At 35.8% G+C, this 26939-nt stretch overlaps 1 protein-coding gene across 3 annotated transcripts in view; it reads right to left on the bottom strand.

Annotated features, from left to right (window-relative positions):
* PLOD2 (procollagen-lysine,2-oxoglutarate 5-dioxygenase 2) overlaps positions 1 to 26939 on the bottom strand; it is a 94465-nt gene that overhangs the window by 15832 nt on the left and 51694 nt on the right. For all 3 annotated transcript variants that reach the window (XM_032143728.2, XM_032143726.2, XM_058433632.1), the window contains exons 5-10: positions 24036 to 24148; positions 16862 to 16925; positions 15356 to 15453; positions 6371 to 6472; positions 3177 to 3302; positions 1319 to 1440 (exon numbers count right to left, since the gene is read on the bottom strand). In XM_032143728.2, coding sequence (XP_031999619.1) covers positions 1319 to 1440; positions 3177 to 3302; positions 6371 to 6472; positions 15356 to 15453; positions 16862 to 16925; positions 24036 to 24148 — 625 coding nt within the window. The remainder of the gene's footprint in view (positions 1 to 1318; positions 1441 to 3176; positions 3303 to 6370; positions 6473 to 15355; positions 15454 to 16861; positions 16926 to 24035; positions 24149 to 26939) is intronic.

The following is a 26939-nucleotide window of genomic DNA, read 5'->3' as shown; positions in this document are numbered from 1 at the left end:
CAGGGAGATCACCTCTAAAATTTTAGGCCAGTTAAAATATATTTTCAAGCCAGTAAATATTTTAAGGCGTAAAACATCCATAAATCAAAATGTTTCTGCATACATACATACATACACATGCACACAAATGCAACTTATACCCCACAACTCAGTTTTAAATGAATGTTGGAGATATAAGTATATGACTTTTGAGGTATTAATATTTTACAAACTTGATTTGCATCGAGTTTTCTAAGATAGTTATTCCCCTGCCTTCTTACCAAGGGCAGTGACTATGTTTGCTTTCCCTGGTACAGTTTGTAACACTATCATCAGGAATATCAAGGAATGAACAACTGCAGATACCAGATGACATTTATTTGGGTTATCAACTTCCTACCTCTGGGCTCCCCTCCCTCATTGTCGGTCCCAGTCAGCACTTTTTGCTATTGTCAGTGTGTGTCTCCACACCATATTTGTTCCAAGCAACTATCAAACAAAATACCAGACAGGAGCACTTGGTACAATCATGAAAAATATTAAAGAAAATATGTTCCGAATGTGGACCCAGAGGATTCTCCGGTGAATAAACTACGGAATCATTAGTAATAACATCAGTTTGGTTTTTCAGAGGCCTCTTTTCTGTCTATCCCTACACCCCTAACCTAGTCAGAATCCATCCCTCTGGGACCTCAGCTTCTGCAGCACAGGCATGAGGGTTCGTAGTAGATAAGATTATTTCCTGATGAGAATGGATCATGTCTTCACCTTTTTATCAGCTACTCTTAACACAGTTCCTGGCATATTCAATTAACATTCATTGAATACATGATTTTTTTTTTTTTTACTATTACTAGAGTTTTATTAGTAGAATGAAGTATTAATAGGGCTAAACAAAAGGCCTACAATACCCCTTCTTGGGATTACAGTATTATCTAGCTCAGTGAGTCACTGGAGAGTAACAGCACCTGTTTCCCCCACAGTCTAAAAACACACTTTTACTACACACAACCTTCAGAGTGTACATTTAAATTTAAGTCACTGCTATGAAAGTCATACTATTCATTTATCTGCATTTAAAAAAATATTGATCTTACTTTGATTCATCATTTGATTAAATATGTTGACTCACAGCCATTAAAAGAAAAACATAAGTAACTTCTACAGCCCTTTACGTATAAATACGTACAAACATAGACACAGTCTAAGTTGGCTACTGCATACACAAATAGTTTAAGACACCCAAATTTGGCATAACAATTTTAATTTAAAAGTTTATTTTTTCTTAAAGTTTCCTTAGTAAAATAATTTAATTTAAATTTAATTTATTAAAACATACATTCCCATGTTTCTGGCTTCCGCTTGACTTAGATTTTCTTCTGGTCCTACTATTTTTATAGTTTTGATTTCATGCTTAGCTTTATCAAAAAATACCTTGATGTCCTTTTCATGATAAACTTCCTGTAACATATTTTAAAAATCAAAAATTAGAGAATAAGACAAGATGACTGAAGTATTCAGATGTAGAGAGTGCTTCACATTCAAGGTCATGAATTCTACAATTCAGATATTCAATTATGTATAAAATAATAACCATATTAAACATGGTATATTTAAATATCACTTAAATGTCACACAAAGAATCTTAAATACATATATATCAATATTCTTAAAGAGAAGATGCTTCAAAATTCTGTCAATCTCTACTGCTAGACAAGTCTTTGTATAAATACTTAAATCTTTACTAGGTATTTGCATAAATACTTAAATCCTTAGTAATATAAAATGTTTCCAATTAGAGAAGAAAAACATGGCCTGTAGCCTGGAAATCTTAGATGTATGTTGTAAAATATCTAGAAAAAATGTCTACTAAGCATAATAGCCATCAATCTGAGTTATAAATTCAAATAATCACATTTTACAAAATACTCTTTGAAACCAGAGAGTAAAATAAATGGTCATATATAATAAAATTTTTTATTTACCAAAAAAAGGAAAAATTTAACAAAATTCTATGGACAGATTGATGGGAAAACCATCAACATAAAAGTTACCAATTTTAGTGTGATTCGGCTGTGCTAAAATTCGGATAAAATTATCTGTCTCCATCATTAGAGCATTTCAGAGATTTTTATTTGTCAAGTCTCTAAGTTTTCTGAAAAGCTGTTGCTTTTTGCAGATTTTTAAAACAACTTATCACATAAAAGCAACATAGAGTTAATACTAAATAACTGAAGATAACACAAAAACTTCTGCCATCAAGGATTTTAAGGCCCCATGAAAGCAGGGAAAATATAAATAAAAGGCAATACATAAAAACAAAATACTTCAGTGAAAGTATATATATTACAACATATTTTACAAAGCAAATGCTCAATTTTTCACCATTTTAAATCCATTTAAGCTAGTTTTCTGCAGTTAAAATATTCTCTGGACAATGTGAATGGTTAGCTGACATTTACATTAGGGAAAAAGAACAATGGTAAACAAACAGTATTAGGACAGAAGAGAGAAAATCCCACACTTCACAGCTATTGAGTTTTTCTAGACAATGTTAAATACCAATGGTTTTAGTAGACAAGAAATAACTGTAAAAATACTGAGGAAAAATATCTTCAAGTTTAGATAATATGTGGGAGGTATGTAGGAGGCTCTGAATATTTTTGGAGAAAATGACAGTATCAAAATCCTTTGGGGAATGGCATGCCCTTGTGTGATTAATCAAAGCAGTACTCTTTTTTTTTTTTTTAATTATTATACTTTAGGTTTTAGGGTACATGTGCACAATGTGCTGTTATCTGAAAACTGTTTCAAGTTCTTATGATATGTTATTGTCTTAAATCACAAACAATTTAATGACCAATTCTATAGAAGAAAGTACCAGCACTAACCCAAAGGCAAAGGGATTTAAGGCCCTTTGAATCTCCTTGATTATATATTAATTTAAGCTATATGATGATGGCTAATATTCAGCCATTTTTGATCTACAGAAACTGGCAGTTTCATGTGGCTCATATCAATATTGTGGTGCTAGTCTCCAGACTCTAAAATCCTTAGGTCCTAAAAAGGCAGGGCTGTAATTACTCCAAAAATCCTCCACTGAACTTAACCCAATGAATTTTATTAGACATAAATAACAGTTCCAAAAAAGACCAAAAATAGTTTTGACGTAAAATATTCATTTCTCAAATACTTACTTTGTTATGAATAAAAAGTTTAAGTGCTTCTTTTGGGTAATCCAGTGCCAACAATATGTCCAGAAACCGAGGTAGGAAAGGGGTTGGTTGCTCAATAAAAACACCTATTGTTACGTTTGGATGGACCTTTGTTTTACAGCAAACATAAAAATAAAATTATCATTAGTATGGTTTTACTTTAAATTGTGTTCAAATCTTAATCAGCATGACATGAAAAATACTAGAATACCAATTCAACATAATCTGCTAAATTTGAATCGCCCCATGGCAGTTCTCTAACACTTGAAACAAATTTTTGTGGGCCCCCCATCAAAGTGATTTTACTGAATCCCATCTTGGTTATAAGTTAGGTTTAAAGATGAAATTACCATATTTATTACATGAATGTAATTCATGGTACTGCCTATACTACTAGTCAACGCTTCCTTTAAAATAGCCCTTGCAGAAACTTCTTCACATCTGAAAGCTATTTTGAAAGCTTCCTCTAAGAAACCAAATACTAATTGTGTTTCTCTTTTTGTTTCCACGGCTTAAAGTTCAGGGCTTAATTTTGAGCACAAAAAAAGCAATCATGGGAGACCTGAGACTTTATCCTTTTATTTCCTTTCATTATTATATTATGTATAAGGAGAGCTATTTTCTTTCATTAATATTAATATATCTTATCTTAATGTATATATTTTATTTTCTTAAGTTCTCTTTAGATATGTTTTGGTGTGGAGTTTATCCTTCATTAATTGCACAAACAATTCTGAAACAGCCATTATACATTCCAATGCACATGATGGGCAATATTTAGCAAAATGAATGAAAGTTTCTGGCTTGAAAGACTTACAAGTATATGGGGAAGACAGAAACATAAGTAAACACCCATGTAACTGTGTCATGACCAGAAATCTATGGAAGACTTGTTTATAATGTCTTACTAAAGCCATGTCTTAAAGTCTGAACAAAAGAATTACAAATATTTTTAAATACCTTATACATTAAGTGCTGAATTAGCAACCTTCTTCCATTTTTTCACACATGGTACCTCACACATTCCTCCATTATCTGTATAATAACATATGCTCGCATAAAAGTACACCTTGTACACTTATCATATTTCTTCATCTATTCATTCACTTGCCCAAATATTTATTATTAAATGAATAAACAAATACAAAGAACACAACATATCTACTCTCTAGTAGTTCTCGATTTAATAGGAAAAATAATTTTAAAAGTAGGTCATAACTCTCCGTTATCAAATGAGATGATGCATTTCATTTAATTTTCATAAAAGCCTTAGAGGTTATTTTCCCAAATATGCACATGAGGAAAATGAGATTTAGAGAAATTTAAGTAACCCAGAACACATATATTTGAGGGTAAAGTGCTGGGTTTCAATCCACTACATCACCATTATTAACCTAAGTTCATGTTTATGTAACAACAACAGTGTAACAGTTAACATTTATTGAAGACTGACCACTTCGTATATGTATATTAAATTTATACAAATATCATTTATATATTTGTTATATATATTCATATATATATGTGTGTGCAAAATTTCATTTAACATTCCTACCAACACTCTTAGATAGTCACTATGACTTTACATATAAAGAAACTTGCCTATGGCCCACATCTAACATTATGATAGGCTTGGGATTTAATTACCTACACAATTTTAATTTTTATATTCCTATTGAAAAATAGCTGTATATAGCATGTAATTTTATTGTGCATAATGGAATGAATAGTTTTCCTTTCTATCAAATTTTAACAAGCTGTAAGACAAAATAGCTTAAGTATTAAATTACATACTCCTACATGCAAAAAGAAAAAATGTCAGTATAAATATTTTTCTATCTTTGCACCAGAAAGTTTATATAAAAGGAAACAAAACAGATAAAAAGTATTAGCTCGCCCTCCAGAAGACAGCACTACTTTCAGCAAAAAAAGATCAGAATAAATTTTTAAACATCTTCATGATGCAGCTTCATTCAGAAATATTCTGGCATTCTTTCCAGATAGGAAACAGTTTGCTATCTAAAAGACTGGCCAAAAACCTTACTTTCAAGTAAAATAGGACTCTATTCATAAGCTCCTACATGTACACAAGTTACTCTTTATACTCCTTTCAGACAATGATAAGAATAGAAACTATTTAATTTTAATATTACAGTAAAAGTGTTTTGCATTTGCATGGGTTCAGGAGTTAGTAGTACTATATTCCTAAGAGCTTTATTTTTGCCTATATTGCTTCTACGTTTCTGGCTGCTGTAGGTACTCAATGAACTTACGGTGAATGAAGGAAAAAATCAGTCTTAATGGCAAAATAACTCCCTAGAATCAACGCTTCATACATATAATCTTCCAAGTTATGTGAGCAATTTTTTGGAGGAAAAATGTTATAGTAGGTATCAGCTCTGGCTGATGTTAGAACAAAGATACATAAAAATGTTTTATAGATTAATGATGAATATTTTCAACTCTTTGTTCACTCTCAAAACATGAATGATAAAATATTAACTATAACTATCTATGAAATACATACAAGTAGCACCATGCCTAGAATATACACATCACACAGGTAAAAATGCACAGTCTCAAGAACATAGAGTAGTCTGGAGCCAGACTCTCTATATTCAAATCCCAACCCCAACACTTAAAATTGTGCACCCTTAAACACGTTACTTAAATTTATGCACCTCAGTTTTCTCGTCTGTAAAACTGAGTCAATTGTACTACCTGCTTTAGGAGTTTTGTGAAGTTTAAACGAGTTATTATATGTAAAGTAGTTAGAACAGTCATTTGTTATATAATCAGGTAGTATTAATTGTTACATATCAATTTTGAAAATCCAGCACAGATAAAATTAGTCAATAAAAATGCTGAAGCCTTGTAATGACTTTTTCTCAATGCTTTGACTAAGCTAACAGACTAAACACAAGAGCATCCGATCGTAGTAAGCTATTAAATATTAACCACAGGACTCTTTCATTGGGTTCAATTATTAGCTTGTTTTTCTTTCGAATCTAGCAAATCTAGCAAACGGCTGAAACACCATGTTTTAACACTATATCCCCGTTATCTATCATAAAATCAAAACTATAAAATCATTTGCCTTTTTTCCTATAAATCACAGTATTTCATGACAATGTACTTTCTATTACTACATTTCACACATAATCAATTCCACTTACATCTACTGCAGACAAGTCGACTGTATCGAATTCACAAAGAGTGCAGCCATTATCCTGTGTCCATGAATTGGGTACATAGTTTCCAAAATAATTCAGGAGAATCTTGTAAATGAAGGAAAAGGTTATTAATGAAAGCAGGCCTCTCATCAATGTGGTTTCATTCTATAATCATCTAATTTAAAAGCATGTTTTCTGCAGCAGGTATATTCCTTTAGTAATTCTACTAATATATCATCTGTAGGTGCACACTGAATAGTCTTCTCCAGAATACGAATTGTAAAGCAGGACAAAGTATGTCTAGAAATGTCAAGAAAAGTCTTATAAATCATAAAGGTCATTTTATTTCTTATTATATTAGATATAATACTGGAAAGGATGATCAAAAAAGAAAAAGCAAACAATGAAATGGAGTTTTAAATGGGCTAGTGAGACTTATTAGGAAAAACACAAATAGGAGTCACATGAATAGTAATTTAGTAATAAGATAAACCTGTTTAAAGGCTGAGCACAGACATCTACAGTAAATAGGGCAGTAGTAATGTGACCTCTAACTAACACAACGCCACACAAAATAAATACTAAGTAAGCTTTGTCACCAAAAGACACTAAGCTCTTCCAGGAAACTATGCTATTATAAGCTAAGCTTCTGGGCAGTGATTCAGGGGTACTGATTCAGGAAAAGACAGCTTGCAGATCAAAACAGATCTAGGGCAACCCCTAATAACAGTCACCTGACAAATCCTAGTGACAGTAAGCTAAAGTACAATATTATTTCTCTACCCATCTTCTTTCAGATCTCTCCGAGGATCCCCTTTGTGAGGTATCTGTCCTTAAACAGATATTGGCATTCATTTTAACTGTAAAAAAAAAAAAAAAAAAAAATCTGTGCTCTTCTGTGTGTTTTGGGGAGGGGTGGTGTGAGGGAAGGAAGACAGGTGACGGAGGAGACACACCTAAGATTTGCTCTGAACCCTCAAACAAAATTTTTAATATCCTTAGAATTTGAACATGTTGGGGAAAATCCTGCTGAGTAAATAGTAAGTGAAATTACTATATCTTCTGCAATTTTAATACCCAGTAGTGGCATGAGCATTTATATTAATAGGTTTTTTAAATTTTCTTTCCACAAACTATAATTTTGCCTCATGCTATTAAAAAGCACCTAAAATCCCTATTATGATTATATGATCAATAATTTTTCATTGGAAAGGTAAAATGAAATCAAAAGAAAAAAAATCCATGTTAAACATGGGGATCAAAAAATGTAAAAAAGTGTCAACTAGAGTCTTCTAGCTTCTTAAAGTCCTGAAGGGGATGTTAAAGTGTGGAATACATGAAGTAGTTGGGTACCATTTTGCTAGATTCCTCTCAAATATTTGGGATCCTGTTGAAATATTCTTATCGTACTGAAACACTGAAACAAATACTGCTGAAACAAGAACTTTAAAATGGGAAAAACTTTGTGTTGTACAGATATTATAGATATAGCTACATTTAAACTCTACAGCAAAATTAGAAGACATGGACAAGTAAGCCATTCACATTTCTGGACTACAGGATAATTCAGGAAACAAATTACAAGGCAGGAAAGATGTAGTCATAATATTAATTACATTTCAAGAGTCAATGTGGTCATTTTAATGTGTCTTGATAATAAAAACAGAAATAAATATTTTACTGTTGTCAAATGACAAAGGCAAACATTAATCATTTGTGTTCTACAAAATATGGTTTTGAAGGAAAAATATCTATGTGGAAATGTATCCCCTATTTAGCATTATTTCTTTAAAAGATAAAGAATATGCAAGGGTGAAAAGCATAGTTTTGTTTAAAATATCCTGAGAAAAAGTTCTTTTAAAAGACAGAAAAAATTTCCCAAATATTTGGCCATATCTAAAATCTCCACTATACATAAAGACTGGTATTTCCACCATCTCAGAAATCTTATTAAAAATGTAAAATTTATTTCATGAGTTACTGATCAGTCTACTAGAATCCCTATATGAATATTAAAATGATCACTAGTTTTAAAATGTTAGAGCATAAAAGACAGCAGTTTTAGTTTTCAGAATTAAACCTGTCACTTTCCTACCTTCTGCTTTTTATCTCAATTTGTTTCCTAGATAACTAAGATATTTTAGAAACATTACTTTTGACTAGAAACTTCCCTCTTTTGGACCTCTCACCACACAGCAGAGGTTTTCCACCATCACCACCCCCCATTTACATCTGTTTTCCTCATGAAAACTGGAGACATTTTTGCTGGCAGCTTTAGACGGTGCAGAAGGCTGTTTATGCAGTTAGGCTGCTCTGGGCACTCTTGGGCTACTAGGTGATAGTATTTTCCTGATTCTTCTTTCACAATATCAAAATGTTTCCAAGTATGATGTCATTTTCATTGACAGAGAAACTTTTCCACCCAAATCCTTTCTCTTTCTTCCTTTTAAAAATCATATCCAATTATTCCAGGTCACAGTGACCCAAGCACTACAGTTTTTATGCACAAAATTAACATCTCTATTTTTATTACAAATCAAATTAGTTTCAGAAATGAGTTATGTTCATGTGTAGATCAGGTGATTAGCTCTTCCCCTGTTTATCTTTTGTAATCAATGTGCAAAAATTGCAAGCATTCCTATACACCAATAATAGACAGAGAGCCAAATTATGAGTGAACTCCCATTCACAACTGCTACAAAGAAAATAAAATACCTAGGAATACAACATACAAGGGACGTGAAGGACCTCTTCAAGGAGAATTACAAACCACTGCTCAAGGAAATAAGAGAGAACACAAATGAATGGAAAAACATTCCATGCTCATAATATCGAGAAAATGGCCAAACTGTCCAAAGTAATTTACAGATTCAATGCTATTCCCATCAAGCTACCATTGACTTTATTTGCAGAACTAGAAAAAAACTACTTTAAATTTCATATGGAACCAAAAAAGAGCCTGTATAGCCAAGACAATCCTAAGCAAAAAGAACAAAGCTGGAGGCATCACGCTACCTGACTTCAAACTATACTACAAGGCTAGAGTAACCAAAACAGCATGGTACTGCTACCAAAACAGATATCTAGACCAATGGAACAGAAAAGAGGCCTCAGAAATAACACCACACATCTACAACCATCTGATCTTCGACAAACCTGACAAAAACAAGCAATGGGGAAAGGATTCCCTATTTAATAAATAGTGCTGGGAAAACTGGCTAGCCATATGCAGAAAACAGAAACTGGACCTCTTCCTTACACCTTACAAAAAATCAACTCAAGATGGATTAAAGGCAAACCTAAAACCTACAACTATAAAAACCCTAAAATAAAACCTAGGCAATACCATTCAGGACATAGGCATGGGCAAAGACTTCATGACTAAAACACCAGAAGCAATTGCAACAAACGCCAAAATTGACAAATGGGATCTAATTAAACCACAGTACTTCTGCTCTGCAAAAGAAACTATCATCAGAGTGAACAGGCAACCTACAGAATGGGAAAAAATTTTTGCAATCTATCCATCTAATATCCAGAATCTACAAGGAACTTAAACAAATTTACAAGAAAAAAAAAAAACCACTCCATCAAAAAGTGGGCAAAGGATATCAACAGATACTTCTCAAAAGAAGACATTTATGTGCCCAACAAACATATGAAAAAAAGCTCATCATCACTGGTCATCAGAGAAATGCAAATCAAAACCACAATGAGATACCATCTCATGCCAGTTAGAATGGCAATCACTAAAGTCTGGAAATAACGGATGCGGGTGAGGATACGGAGAAATAGGAATGCTTTTACACTGCTTGTGGGGGTGTAAATTATTTCAACCATTGTGGAAGACAGTGTAGTGATTCCTCAAGGATCTAGAACCAGAAATACCATCTGACCCAGTAATCTCATTACAGGGTATATATCCAAAGGACTATAAGTCATTCTACTATAAAGACATATGCATGTGTATGTTTATTGCAGCACTATTTACAATAGCAAAGACTTGGAACCAACCCAAATGCCCATCAATGATAGACTGGATAAAGAAAATGTGGCATATATACACCATGAAATACTATGCAGCCATGGAAAAGAATGAGTTCATGTCCTTTGCAGGGACAAGGATGAAGCTGGAAACCATCATCCTCACCAAACTAACACAGAAACAGGAAAACAAACACTGCATGTTCTCACTCCTAAGTGGGAGCTGAACAATGAGAACTCATGGACACAGGGAGGGGAACATCACACATTGGGGCCTGTTGGGGGGTGGCGGGAAAAGGGAGGGAGAGCATTAGGACAAATACGTAATGCATGCAGAGTTAAAAACCTAGATGACGGATTGACAGGTGCAGCAAACCACCACAGCACATGCATACCTATGTACAACAAACCTGCATATTCAGTACATGTATCCAAGAACTTAAAGTAAAATTTTAAAAAGCTACCAAATTCATAATTAAGATGTATATTGTTTGATATTTAAAAGAAAAGGCTGAACATTAAAATACACAACTTATACATTACTAACAATAAATGGGTTTCAAGAATAAAAAGTAAAGCTTCAAATTAGAAACCAGTTTCTATCTAAAAATTGATTCATATTAGATTTATACATACCAAGTATGAAAATAATTATTTGAAATACCTAAACATGTTTTAAATAAAATGTTAAGAAACACAAAATTGTTTACATACTACTATGAAAACAAATGAAAATATAAATGTTCGTAGATATATACTGAGGAGACATAAAAACTGAAAGTAGCTATGAATTAAAACCATACGGGAGGGCAGTATAAATGATTTTTAAAATTATTTAAAATTGTTAAAATTATTTTTCTAATGGCATAAAATTTGGAGAAAGTAGGAAATAAGCTCATTTTATATATTTTAGTATTATCAACATACTATAATCACTTCACCACTTATAGATTATAAATATTTTTAATGAAAAAATTGCTTAAATGTTTAGTTCAATATTATGACTCAAAACCACTGTCATTATCAACATCCATTACTAAACAAAATAATAAGTAAAACTAACTTACAAAAAAGTCATACCAAAAAATCCTTCCACCTTTTATAAAGGTTAAAAAATATTTGTAATAATCAGCTTTCTTTCCCCATCAGCCTGGATAAGAAGAATATGTGACATACTCATTTGAATTTATTTAACTTTAACCTAATATTATAAAGTATTAGTGTTAGTTAAATGTTTACATATTCAAATTTTCTCAAGCTTTTGTATTATACCAAATATAATATTTATAACAAAACTTCATATTTTATTGTCTAATAGAATAACAAAATGAACTAGATACGATCATATCAGAGAAAACATAATAGGAGCATCACATAGCTTGAAATGCCAGAAACAGTGATAACGCAAACTGAAAATGTTTCCAAGAAGACTTAATATTTCTTAGTACACCTAGGTCTTTCTAAATGATTAAGGATTAGTGCTCCTTTTCTTGTGATATGTCCTTTAGTCACTTTTTAAAGCTCCAGTCAGCATCATCCTGGAAATTTGGAAGGAATTGGTGATCACGTTGAAATCACTGAACATAAGGCCTTATCCATAATCACTAAATTCTCAGGACCAAAATCACTCATCAAAGACATTTAAATTTTTGAGACACAATCTTGCTTTGTCGCCCAGGCTGGAGTGCAGTGGCCCGATCTTGGCTGACTGCAACCTCTGCCTCCCAGGTTTAAGCGATTCTCATGCCTCAGCCTGCCAAGTAGCTGAGATTACAAGCACCTGCCTAATTTTTCTTTTTTTCTTGTATTTTTAGTAGAGACAGGGTTTCGCCATGCTGGCCAGTCTCGAACTCCTGGCCTCAAGTGATCTGCCCGCCTCAGCCTCCTAAAGTGACAAGAGGCGTGAACCACCGCACTGGCCTAAATTTGATTAAAATATTATATTACCAAGGAGGAACAGAACACTATGTAGTTATGGGAAAAGTGGGGTTCTACCAGCTCTTGACTAACTGGCACTGACAGTATCACAGACAGCTAAAACAGTGAGTACACACACATAGTAAAGGGATTCATCTATCAAATTTGCCTAGGGAAAGTTACAGTGACCAAGAGTAATTTTTTTTTTTTTGAGACAGAGTTTTGCTCTTGTTGCCCAGGCTGGAGGATAACAGCGTGATCTGGCTCACTGCAACCTCCGTCTCCCAAGTTGAAGCAATTCTGCCTCAGCCCTCTAAAGTAGCTGGGATTAAATGCATGTGCCACCACCCCCGGCTAATTTTGTATTTTTATTAGAGACGGGGGTTTCACCATGTTGGTCAGGCTGGTCTTGAACTCCTGCCCTCAAGTGATCCACCCACCTAAGCCTTGCAAAGTGCTGGGATTACAGGTGTGAGCCACCGTGCCCCGCCGACCAATAGTAATTTGATAACGCTTTTGCCCTGCCAGAAAATAATCTGCCTTACTACTCCCAAGAATAATACTAGGTCATTATAGTATTGACTCTAACATTCAATTAAGATTTGTTGAAAGCGTAGTATTTGCTACACATGTGCTGGACCCTGGGGAAACAAAAGTAAACAAGACAGATAAGATTCTGTAATTCCTAGACCAAAGGCCTAGTGACAGAGACCAGAAAACAGGCAAATACCATTCCTGTCCAGTGTGTGATATGTACTGTAACAGAAGTACTTGCAGATATTACAAAAACATACAAGAGACCCGTAAAGTAAAGACTACACTGACACCTAAAAGATGAGGAGGACTTAGCAGGCAGAGATGCAGCAGGTGGGAATTAGGGGGAGAGGATTCCCGGATATATAAAAAGCATGTACAGAAGACTTGCAGACACAGCAACATGAAACTTCTGCAAAGTTGAAAGTAATGTAGTATTGCTGAGCGGAGAAGGAGAAAGGAGAAGAAATTGAATGTGAAGAGGGTGTGAATGTGTAGTGTTGGGAGTGGGAGAGTGAATGGGGTGGTAGATTGGAGGCCACTAAGTCAGGAGCAAAATAAAGAGCCTTGTAAGACAAGTTGAGGATTTTCAACTTCATACCTAAGTTCACAGAAAATCATTATATAGGTGAGTAGAGTGACAGGGTTTCTGCTTTGGCAGAATACTCTAGTTCCAGGCTGCTGGGGGTGTGATTGCTACTAGAGGGAGGTTGCAGGTGGCCTGAACTAAGAAAGTTGCTATGGCCACTGAGAAAATTAGATAAAACCAGCATGCACAGGAGTTAGAACACAGGGCTTTTGGAGTGGGAAGTGCCTAGAGCCAAAACAAAACCCAGGTTCTGGTTAACCACTGGGTTATAAGGGGAGGTAATGAGGTAATGCTGCAAGTCTTAATCTCCGGGTATATGTAACACAGAGATCTACCACTTGAGTATTCTGACCTAGAGCTTAGGAAAGACACATGAGTTACAGCAAGGATTTGAAAACCACCAGCACTGAGAGAATTCACTAATGAGGAAATGACTCAAATTACCCAACGAAGTATATGGAAAAGAAAAGGAAGAGGCCTCAGGCCCCTGTGAACATTTACTAACACAGTAAGGATGAAGGTCACTACATGCACACAAACTGAGTCGTAAAATATTAAAAATAAATATTTTGAAGAACAATAGAGATTGAAGAGGAAAGTCCAGAAATTAATAGACAATTTAATCATGGAAGCAAAGGGAAGGAGCATTCAAGTAGGACCGAATGAGATCAACAAATTGTCAAATGCTGTCTTTAGGTGAAATAAAAATAAGGGCTGAACAATGTCCACTACTCAACAAAGATTTCACAACAGACCTTAACAGGAGCATTTCTTAGTGTGATGGGAAGAGGTGGAGTAGTGACAGCGAGGTATCTATATTTTAAGAAAGTTTGGCTGTGAAGGGGAGGAGAAAAGCCAGGTGCTGCCTGGAAGGCAGTGTGGATTGAAGAGGATGTTCTACCTTGTGTTGGCTTGGTTGGGTTTGGCTTGGTTGGGTTTGGTTGGGTTTGGTTTGGTTTGTAAGATGGAGGAGACTAACGGGTCTTTAAAATGCTAATGAGGAGATGACAGAGCCGGGGAAACTGATTATAAGATAGAGACTGAAGGAGGGCACAAGATAAGAGATTGCTTTGTAGGAAGGCTGGAATGGGATGAAAACCAAAGGGGAAAGATTAACTAGAAGAGACGGGAATCTACTTCTTTCCGTTTGATGGAGCAGAATTTGCCAGCATGGGTTTTCCTTGCATTTCTTTCCATTCACATAGCTTTTCCTGGAATTCAGATCACTCACTCCTCTGGAACAGCAGCCCACAGCCCCCAGCATTTTCTTCCCACAACAAAAATCTGTTAATCCCTTTTCTAGGTACTTAAACCAGGCATTTCAGCATGTCAGAAGGTTGTTTTAAGCACAGTATTACTATATTTTTTAAATGCAATTTATGTTCCAGCTTGATTGGACCCAGGCAAAACAAACTTTTCATCTATAAATTTTGCAGTCAATAACATTTTTAGCAAGCTCAATTATACACATTTGAAACAGAAAGGCATCCAAAATTTTACTGGTCAAATTATGTCACTTTCATTAACTGTAGTTAATGAAATAAGAGAAAGAGGAAGCTTTCTGGCCATATTGTAATATCCCAATCTTAACAGTGTTGTTAACTTAGAAAACGGCAAGTCAGGTGAAACAAATGATCTCTTAATGTCCTGAGCAATTCCTAATGAGAAAGGATACCCACTATGAGAGAAATGTGGCTCACTCCCAAGTTAGTTGTTGTTATTTAATAAAACACCAAATGTGCTATAAATAGAATAAAAGGCTGTCACTCTGCTGAGGAAAAATCAGTTTGATTAATTAATTAGTATAAAACCAGATGATATACTGTGTAAAAGATGAAGTCTTTACTTTAGCACCAAAATAAAGTCTTTGAAAGAAATTTTTAAAAATGAAATAGATGACATTCCACATATCAATCCATAATCTATCTCCAAGAAATAGCCAAATAAAAGTAACTGTTACTTACCTTGGTGGGTCCATTTCCATTAATTGCTACTGGTAATGTTTCATAAAATGTATTCTTAGCTCTGGCTTTGCCATTTTCAAATTTTAAAACAACTTCATCTGGGTTAAAAAGAGAAAATAGGCTTTAGTAATTTAAAATATGTGTGTGTGTGTCTGTATTCGTGTGTCTGTGTGTGCATGTGTGTGTATCATCATTACAAAATTTCTCATGGATGTAATATTCCAAGTGCTACAACACTTCTAGTAACTTCATCTACTCCAAGTCAGCATATACCCAAAATGAAGGATGACAGTGACAACAGATAGATACCAAACTCACTCCAACCTGGCACCAGTAAAGTGATTGAGGTGCTAAGCCAGTGAGCTGTCTGTCAGAATAATTCATCCTGCAATCCTGCCTTTGCCCCTTCATAGTAATGTTATTCTTGCCAAGTTAAATTAGTAACTCAGTTTAGTCATCTATCAAATGGTATCCATGCCTGTCTTTTAGGGTTATTATGAAGATAATAACAATATATGCATGGTGAGTAGAATATTGTCTGGCATAAGCAAGGGTTCTACAACTGGCTACCAATGATAATATTTCCAGTTCTTAAAAATCAGACTTAGCACATTAATCAAGATAAAACTCAAGTCAGAGGGGAGCAGAACCATCTTCTTAAACTTTCCTGAGCACTCCAAACTAAACATTTTGCATTGTGGGAATCTCCTTTTTTTTTTTTTTAGAGACTGGGTCTCACTTTCTGGCCCAGGCTGGAGTGCAAGGACACGATCACCGGTCATTGCAGCCTCGAACTCCCCGGATCAAGCAATCCTCAGCCTCTCATATAGCTGGGATTATAGGCACGCACCACCATGCCTGACTAGATTTTAAGAATCTTTTTACTAAATGAACTGACTTGAAGTATTGATTGAATTGCAATATACTCTCAATTTTTATACGTATATTTTAAAGTATGTGTGAATAAATTATATTTTAAATTTTACTGTATTGATTGGTTTTAATGTATTTTATCAAGATATATGTATCTATAATACACAGGCACATATGCATATCCACATATGAGCATGTACACACACACACACAGACACACACTCTTCCCCAGTCTACCTGTCTAGTTGTCACCAGTTATCTTTCAGATAGGTCAAAAGGATCTACTCTAATACTCTGGGTAATTCATGATACAAAGAATTTCACTAGAAAATGTGTAACAATAAAGTGTAATTAATTCATAAACTTATCTAAAGTTCCCAAATGGTGAGACACTAAATTTTAAGTTACCTAAAGCCAGAAGCTTATCTTTTTTACACTAGTCATAGGAAATGATTTTAATTTAATGTACTGACGTTAAGTTCAAGTTTAGTATTTTTGTTAAATTACAATAATTACAATATTTACACTGTCGACCTTAGTCACAGCCCCCAAATGGACATAACAAAGGAAAGATAGTTGAAAACACAGGTGTTTGTTCGTATACTTAAGCAATCTGGTATTTAGGAAGCATACCTACAGCTCCATTTAAGGTCTGGAAAATTTTGCATTTGTGATCCAATGTGATGTTAATAGCTTCCTAAAACATAAGAATAGAAATGATATTGAAAATGACAACAAAAACAGCAAACATTCCTATCATATTAATATAGTTTGTTCTTTGAGGGGATTTAAAGTTTAATATTCTTATATCTTAAGTGTCTAATCAAAATATTTAGATGACTAAAGTATTTAGCTAAAACGTAGAAACTGCGATAGTTGCAACTCATTGCAAAACACACTTAAAGAAAATCTTGTTTCCTAATGACAGCAACTACAAACACACAAGTAACTTTTATATCTGTATCCAATATATATAGTAAATTTATTAAATATCAACTTATATTGGTAAATATAATAAAAGTATTCTCAAATTAGAAAATCATGCTTTACTGTACTCCAAAGTTTCACTCACATCAATTTCAGGAATATTCTCTCTAGGGCCTATGGAAGACTGCTTATTGTACCCAACATTCCCTCAACTCCCCAATAAGGGAACTCAGATTTCAGTAGCATACATCTGCTTAAAATAAAAAAACAGATTTTCCTTTGGGTATTATGAGTGGGCACATACATATGTTCTGATCAAAGTACAAGAAACTATTCGGTAAGACTTCTAGAAAGGCTACTTAAAGAGAGTGATGAAACTGAGACAGCCTGTTTTTATTAGTGTGCCTCTCCTAGCTGCCCAGACTATGAATGCAATGACTGAAACTCAAGTAGCAATTTTAGACAAGGAAGTAAGATTAAAACTGGGAGCTATGGGCTAATGGTAGAGCCACAAAAGAGCTATCCCTCTTGACAGCATAAAGCCTCCCTAACAGCCTTGTGCCCCCTACCTCTTAATTACTTTTAATGCGACAGAAGGAAAAAAAAATAAAACATCTTTCTTATTTAGACCACTGCTATTTTGAGTTGCTTTATTTATTACAGTTTAAGTATTCTGATGAATAAAAGGCAAAGCCTGTGTCTATAACACAGTCCCGTGGATCCTCAGGCTCTAGCCTCTTAGGGATTTCATTATCATCTCTTTAAATCTTCAGGCTCCATATTCTCAAATATTTGAAATCCACAAATTGGCTATAAAGTCTCCTAAAAAGGATCACACCAATCCTTACAGGCTCTATCCACTCTGGGCCACCAAACACTTGAACAATGACCAGGGCTTTTGGCTTCAATGTTTTCTCAACACGCATAATCTCCAGGCTCCAAATCTCAGAGGAAGGTCGCTGTCCTCAAGGGTATCACAGGTGGTTTTCAAATTAAAAACTGTCTTTTGAGTGGCTTTATTCACATGTCATTTCAAAATACCAGAAAAGGTGTTCTTTGACAATTGTAGCCAATTAAACACATAAAGTCTATGTTATTATCATATGAAACAGAAAAAAAGTCCAGATTTTGGTTTTCAGGTAACCAAGGATCCAGTCCCTACAATGTCACTGACTGTGTGGTCTCAGTTTCTCTACTGATAAAGTGTGGACACAGAGTCTAGCCTCTAGCCTATCTAGGATCAAAGAAGCTCAGACAAGTACAAAGGGCTTTGCAAGGCTAAAGACTACAAATGAGAATACACTGCATTTTTTTAAACTGCAAAAGTTCACTGTTATCAAATGGCTTTGGTGTAGCTTTTGAGAAAAAAATTATAGCGGCAAGATGGAGTGAATACAAGAATACACATTTCTAATGCTCTATATTAATAAATGACAGCTATTTATTCAAGAATATGAAAGAAGACATTCTCTAGAATCTTTAGGATTTCATTATTGTCCCTTTAAATCTCCAAGCTCAGAAGTTTTGATAATGTAACATATTCTGCTTCACTTATGAATCTTAGTTTGGCTGGATATGAAATTCTGGGTTGAAAATTCTTTTCTTTAAGAATGTTGAATATTGGCCCCCACTCTCTTCTGGCTTGTAAAGTTTCTGCTGAGAGATCAGCTGTTAGTCTGATGGGCTTCCCTTTGTGGGTAACCCGACCTTTCTCTCTGGCTGCCCTTAACATTTTTTCCTTCATTTCAACTTTGGTGAATCTGACAATTATGTGGCTTGGAGTTGCTCTTCTCGAGGAGTATCTTTGTGGCGTTCTCTGTATTTCCTGAATCTCAATGTTGGCCTGCCTTGCTAGATTGGGGAAGTTCTCCTGGATAATGGCTTGCAGAGTGTTTTCCAACTGGGTTCCATTCTCCCCGTCACTTTCAGGTACACCAATCAGACGTAGGTTTGGTCTTTTCACATAGTCCCATATTTCTTGGAGGCTTTGTTCGTTTCTTTTTATTCTTTTTTCTCTAAACTTCCCTTCTCGCTTCATTTCATTCATTTCATCTTCCATCACTGATACCCTTTCTTCCAGTTGATCGCAACGGCTACTGAGGCTTCTGCATTCTTCACGTAGTTCTCGAAACTTGGCTTTCAGCTCCATCAGCTCCTTCAAGCACTTCTCTGCAATGGTTATTTTAGTTATACATTCGTCTAATAATACTTTACAGACAAGCAAATGCTCAGAGATTTTGTCACCACCAGGCCTGCCCTAAAAGAGCTCCTGAAGGAAGCAATAAACATGGAAAGGAACAACCGGTACCAGCCACTGCAAAAACATGCCAAACTGTAAAGACCATCGAGGCTAGGAAGAAACTGCATCAACTAACGAGCAAAATAACCAGCTAACATCATAATGACAGGATCAAATTCACATATAACAATATTAACTTTAAATGTAAATGGGCTAAATGCTCCAATTAAAAGACACAGACTGGCAAACTGGATAAGGAGTCAAGACCCATCAGTGTGCTGTATTCAGGAAACCCATCTCACGTGCAGAGACACACATAGACTCAAAATAAAGGGATGGAGGAAGATCTACCAAGCAAATGGAAAACAAAAAAAGGCAGGGGTTGCAATCCTAGTCTCTGATAAAATAGACTTTAAACAAACAAAGATCAAAAGAGACAAAGAAGGCCATCACATAATGGTAAAGGGATCAATTCAACAAGAAGAGCCAACTATCCTAAATATATATGCACCCAATAAGGGAGCACCCAGATTCATAAAGCAAGTCCTGAGTGACCTACAAAGAGACTTAGACTCCCACACAATAATAATGGGAGATTTTAACACCCCACTGTCAACATTAGACAGATCAACGAGACAGAAAGTTAACAAGGATACCCAGGAATTGAACTCAGCTCTGCACCAAGCGGACCTAATGGACATCTACAGAACTCTCCACCATAAATCAACAGAATATACACTTTTTTCAGCACCACACCACACCTATTCCAAAATTGACCACATAGTTGGAAGTAAAGCTCTCCTCAGCAAACGTAAAAGAACAGAAATTATAACAAACTGTCTCTCAGACCACAGTGCAATCAAACTAGAACTCAGGATTAAGAAACTCACTCAAAACCGCTCAACTACATGGAAACTGAACAACCTGCTCCTGAATGACTACTGGGTACATAACGAAATGAAGGCAGAAATAAAGATGTTCTTTGAAACCAACGAGAACAAAGACACAACATACCAGAATCTCTGGGACACATTCAAAGCAGTGTGTAGAGGGAAATTTATAGCACTAAATGCCCACAAGAGAAAGCAGGAAAGATCCTAAATTGACACCCTAACATCACAATTAAAAGAACTAGAAAAGCAAGAGCAAACACATTCAAAAGCTAGCAGAAGGCAAGAAATAACTAAAACCAGAGCAGAACCAAAGGAAATAGAGACACAAAAAACCCTTCAAAAAATTAATGAATCCAGGAGCTGGTTTTTTGAAAAGATCAACGAAATTGATAGACCACCAGAAAGACTAATAAAGAAGAAAAGAGAGAAGAATCAAACAGATGCAATAAAAAATGAAAAAGGGGATATCACCACCAATCCCACAGAAATACAATCTACCATCAGAGAATACTACAAACACCTTTACACAAATAAACTAGAAAATCTACAAGAAATGGATAAATTCCTTGACACATACATCCTCCCAAGACTAAACCAGGAAGAAGTTGAATCTCTGAATAGACCAATAACAGGCTCTGAAATTGTGGCAATGATCAATAGCTTACCAAACAAAAAGAGTCCAGGACCTGATGAATTCACAGCCGAATTCTACCAGAGCTACAAGGAGGAACTGGTACCATTCCTTCTGAAACTATTCCAATCAATAGAAAAAGAGGGAATCCTCCCTAACACATTTTATGAGGCCAGCATCATCCTGATACCAAAGCCTGGCAGAGACATAACCAAAAAAGAGAATTTCAGACCAATATCCTTGATGAACATTGATGCAAAAATCCTCAATAAAATACTGGCAAACCAAATCCAGCAGCACATCAAAAACTTATCCACCATGATCAAGTGAGCTTCATCCCTGGGATGCAAGGCTGGTTCAACATATGCAAATCAATAAATGTAATCCAGCATATAAACAGAACCAAAAACAAAAACCACATGATTATCCCAATAGATGCAGAAAAGGCTTTTGACAAAATTCAATAATGCTTCATGCTAAAAACTCTCAATAAATTAGGTATCGACGGGATGTATCTCAAAATAATAAGAGCTATCTATGACAAACCCACAGCCAATATCATACTGAATGGGCAAAAACTGGAAGCATTCCCTTTGAAAACTGGCACAAGACAGGGATGATGCCCTCTCTCACCACTCCTATTCAACATAGTGTTGGAAGTTCTGGCCAGGGCAATCAGGCAGGAGAAGGAAATAAAGGGTATTCAATTAGGAAAAGAGGAAGTCAAATTGTCTCTGTTTGCAGATTACATGATTGTATATCTAGAAAACCCCATTGTCTCAGCCCAAAATCTCCTTAAGCTGATAAGCAACTTCAGCAAAGTCTCAAGATACAAAATCAATGTACAAAAATCACAAGCATTCTTGTACACCAATAACAGACAAACAGAGAGCCAAATCATGAGTGAACTCCCATTCACAATTGCTGCAAAGAGAATAAAATACCTAGGAATCCAACTTACAAGGGATGTGAAGGACCTCTTCAAGGAGAACCACAAACCACTGCTCAATGAAATAAAAGAGGATACAAACAAATGGAAGAACATTCCATGCTCATGGGTTGGAAGAATCAATATCGTGAAAATGGCCATACTGCCCAAGGTAATTTATAGATTCAATGCCATCCCCATCAAGCTACAAATGACTTTCTTCACAGAATTGGAAAAAACTACTTTAAAGTTCATATGGAACCAAAAAAGAGCCTGCATCGCCAAGTCAATCCTAAGCCAAAAGAACAAAGCTGGAGGCATCACGCTACCTGATTTCAAACTATACTACAAGGCTACAGTAACCAAAACAGCATGGTACTGGTACCAAAACAGAGACACAGATCAATGGAACAGAACAGAGCCCTCAGAAATAATGCCACATATCTATAACTATCTGATCTTTGACAAACCTGACAAAAACAAGCAATGGGAAAAGGATTCCCTATTTAATAAATGGTGCTGGGAAAACTGGCTAGTCATATGGAGAAAGCTGAAACTAGATCCCTTCCTTACACCTTATACAAAAATTAATTCAAGATGGATTAAAGACTTACATGTTAAACCTAAAACCATAAAAACCCTAGAAGAAAATCTAGGCAATACCATTCAGGACATAGGCATGGGCAAGGACTTCATCTCTAAAACACGAAAAGCAATGGCAACAAAAGCCAAAATTGACAAATGGGATCTCATTAAACTAAAGAGCTTCTGCACAGCAAAAGAAACTACCATCAGAATGAACAGGCAACCTACAGAATGGCAGAAAATTTTCACAACCTACTTATCTGACAAAGGGCTAATATCCAGAATCTACAATGAACTCAAACATATTTACAAGAAAAAAACAAACAACCCCATCAAAAAGTGGGCAAAGGATATGAACAGACACTCCTCAAAAGAAGACATTTATGCAGCCACAAAACACATGAAAAAATGCTCATCATCACTGGCCATCAGAGAAATGCAAATCAAAACCACAATGAGATACCATCTCACACCAGTTAGAATGGCCATCATTAAAAAGTCAGGAAACAACAGGTGCTGGAGAGGATGCAGAGAAACAGGAACACTTTTACACTGTTGGTGGGACTGTAAACTAGTTCAACCATTGTGGAAGTCAGTGTGGCGATTCCTCAGGGGTCTAGAACTAGAAATACCATTTGACCCAGCCATCCCATTACTGGGTATATACCCAAAGGACTATAAATCATGCTGCTATAAAGACACATGCACATGTATGTTTATTGCGGCACTATTCACAATAGCAAAGAGTTGGAACCAACCCAAATGTCCAACAACGATAGACTGGATTAAGAAAATGTGGCACATATACACCCTGGAATACTATGCAGCCATAAGAAATGATGAGTTCATGTCCTTTGTAGGGACATGGATGAAACTGGAAACCATCATTCTCAGTAAACTATCGCAAGGACAAAAAACTAAACCCCACATGTTCTCACTCATAGGTGGGAACTGAACAGTGACAACACATGGACACAGGAAGGGGAACATCACACTCTGGGGACTGTTGTGGGGTGGGGGAAGGGGGGTGGGACAGCATTAGGAGATATACCTAATGCTAAATGACGAGTTAATGGGTGCAGCACACCAACATGGCACATGGATACATATGTAACAAACCTGCACATTGGGCACATGTACCCTAAAATTTAAAGTATAATAATAACTAAAAAAAAATGTAACATATTCTGTTATTTTAAGGCAGCCTAAGTGAGTATGCAGTGGAGGTAGGGCCATGACAATGGTGTGAGGGCTGCCATTTCATTTTATTATCAAGTCATTTCAGTATGTGTTTCAATACATACAGCACTGCATTACATAGTTCTTCTTTCCTTCTGCCTGATCCAACCAAGTTTGGCAAGTTTGCCAACTTGGCCACAAAAGAGAAGCCATAAAGACACACTAAGCTAGTGCTGATATCCAGCCAGGTGACATAAACCAATCTCACCTATTAAAAATATGTTATCAACAAGAACATTTTGAAATTCAGTTTACCAGTTGCCATACTATCATAAAACCTTTGTTTCTGACCACTCCACATTAACACAATATAACACACAAAACAACCAAATCAATAAAACAAAAAAATTGCAGCTGTTACACACCCTTTTCAGTGAATCAATGTAAATTTTAGTGTAAAAGAGCTGATCATCATCATTATCCTGGAGATTCCATTGTTGAACTATACGGTTGACATATGGAGCATAGCCAATAAATCCTGCAACACAGCAGAGAGAAAGTAGATAATTTAGGATTCAAAGACCAAAACTGGTGTCATGTTAATTTCACTGACCAGTTGAACAGAGTTGTGAAGTCATGAAGCCTAATTCTTAGGTTGGAATTTCACAGCTCACCATGAAAGAAATATGAATTATTGAGTGTCCCTTGTTTTATATATAAACTCCAATAGAGTGTTTGCTACCAACTGCAAAACAGAAAATAATCGAACTCTTTTTAAATAAATGTGTCTCCAAATTAATTGACAAAAGAGGGAGAACTAATGTTTTCCAAGGCTCCTAAGGGAAACAGATTTACTAGGAAAAGAATAGACTGAGACAAGAATTTTTTCTCTGACCTTCTAAAAAGCTCTTCTTGGATTCTCTGCGGAGAACTCACTCTTTCTTGCAGAATAAAATCTCTACTACAGTGGTTTTACTGTCAGTGCCAGAGATGCTAATGCAATCAAAGGAATGCTGGATTTGTCACTAACTGCAAACATCCCAAAGAAATTTTGTATCTAAGACATTTTGGAAATGTTTCCATTACTTTGGCCAGTCATTATTGTGCCTGCCTGCTAAACCATTTTCTGGCTAGGTTTTTTGTGTCATAGTCTGGAAAAAGGAAGTCTAAAATTGGATTGTTCTCCTTGGCCTTACAGCATAAGCATTAAGACCGCCAATAACATTTGTCTATTAAAGACACAAACAGAATCATTTTTCCTGTCTGAATCTTCCTCTGAATTATGGAAATGCAGCCAAGCTGCTATGTTTCATTGACATTCAATACTTTTAAAAAGGAACCAATGTTACTCCCGTGAGTTGAAGAAAAATCTATTTTTTTAATTGGCAAAATTAAAATTCTCTTAAAAGAATTTAAAAAATAGGTCCAGGGAAATTACTGCTACTGGAGAAAAAAGACAAAATGAAAACATGACCAAAACCAATCAATGGTTGCTCATTTTTTGGTTCTTGCCATATAAATTTTTTTTTTTTTTTTTGGAGACAGAGTCTCGCTCTGTCGCCCAGGCTGGAGTGCAAAGGCACAATCTTGGCTCACTGCAACCTCTGCCTCCCGAGTTCCCCTCCGCCTTCCGCCTCCTGCCTCAACCTCTCAAGTAGTTGGGATTACAGGCACCCACCACCATGCCCGGCTAATTTTTGTATTTTTAGTAGAGATGGGGTTTCGTCATGTTGGTCAGACTGGTCTCGAACTCCTGACCTAAGGTGATCTGCCTGCCTCAGCCTCCCAAAGTGCTGAAATTACAGGCGTGAGCCACCGTGCCCGGCATCAAATAAAAAAATTCTGCGGAGAAGATAATACATTTTTTAAATCCCATGACCAATCTTCTATGATGAAAAATGTACCACACAGAGACACTCAACATTTTCCAATGGTTTATATTACTGTTCTTCAAAAATTGTTTCCTTATTTTACAGACCCCAAATGTCCTCAATAAATGAAAAAAATACATCTATTTTCACATTACATATTTTATGTGATTTATATTTTTCTATTAAAAACTTTTTTTGTTGTTGTTTTTGGAGATGGGGCTCTCACTCTGCCACCCAGGCTAGAGTGCAATGGTGCACTCATGGCTCACTGCAGCCTCGACCTCCTGGGCTCAATCTCCTCACCTCAGTCTCTGAAGTAGCTAGGACCACAGCCATGTGCCACCATGTTCAGATAATTTTTTTTTTTTTTTTTTTTTTTTTTTTTTTTTTTTTTTTTTTTTTTTGAGACGGAGTCTCGCTCTGTCACTCAGGCTGGAGTGCAGTGGCGCAATCTCGGCTCACTGCAAGCTCCGCCTCCCGAGTTCACGCCATTCTCCTGCCTCAGCCTCTCCGAGTAGCTGGGACTACAGGCGCCCGCCACCACGCCCGGCTAATTTTTTGTATTTTTAGTAGAGACGGGGTTTCACCGTGGTCTCGATCTCCTGACCTCGGGATCCACCCGCCTCGGCCTCCCAAAGTGCTGGGATTACAAGCGTGAGCCACCGCGCCCGGCCTCAGATAATTTTTAAAAAAAAATTTTTTTTAGTAGAGATGGGATTTCCCTACGTTGCACAGGCTGGCCTGAACTCCTGGGCTCAAGTCATCTTCCTGTCTAGGCCTCCCAAAGTGCTGAGATTACAGGTTTGAGACACCGTGCCTGGCCAAAAACTATTTTTAAAAACTAAATAGTATGCCCACAAACAACTCATGTCCCTTAAATAACTGTAAATATGTGATCCATGAAATTATTCAAATTTTTATTAAACATTTATATTTTCTGCCATTCTCTAATTATTCTGACTACAGAAAGCATAAGGATGATGCTTTGATGTCCTTTTATGATTACTTTCCCACTTACAAACACCTTTTCCTTAATTAAACTGACTTACAACTGCACTTGCTTGCTAATTTCTTGCTGTTTCCAAAGCACTGTGAGTCTGTCTGAAACCTAACCACCTGAGTACATACATCACTATCTGAAATAAATTTACATGAGATTTCACTATGCAAGTCGTCTTCAGAAAAATTTCAACAAGTATAAAATAAAACATGTCTCAGAGTCCCATAGCTACATATTTCCTTTAAAAAATTGGTTTTAAACAATGGAGGACTTAGAATAAGTTGCAAGATTAGCCATATGTTACTGAGGTCTTGACAGTATGGAGGCCATGATGTGGAAGCAGCACCCATCCATGAGCCGAATGCTCAAGCAGAGAAGTGAAGGTGGGTAGCCGTATTAGAGAAAGGCTTTGACGGTTCACGAACTGGAAATCCAACAGAGAAAGACTGCTAAGGCAA

Source organism: Hylobates moloch, unplaced genomic scaffold, assembly GCF_009828535.3.
Source record: "Hylobates moloch isolate HMO894 unplaced genomic scaffold, HMol_V3 SCAFFOLD_22, whole genome shotgun sequence".
In the NCBI taxonomy this organism is placed as follows: domain Eukaryota; kingdom Metazoa; phylum Chordata; class Mammalia; order Primates; family Hylobatidae; genus Hylobates; species Hylobates moloch.
This window is presented reverse-complemented; position numbering and strand designations above follow the sequence as displayed.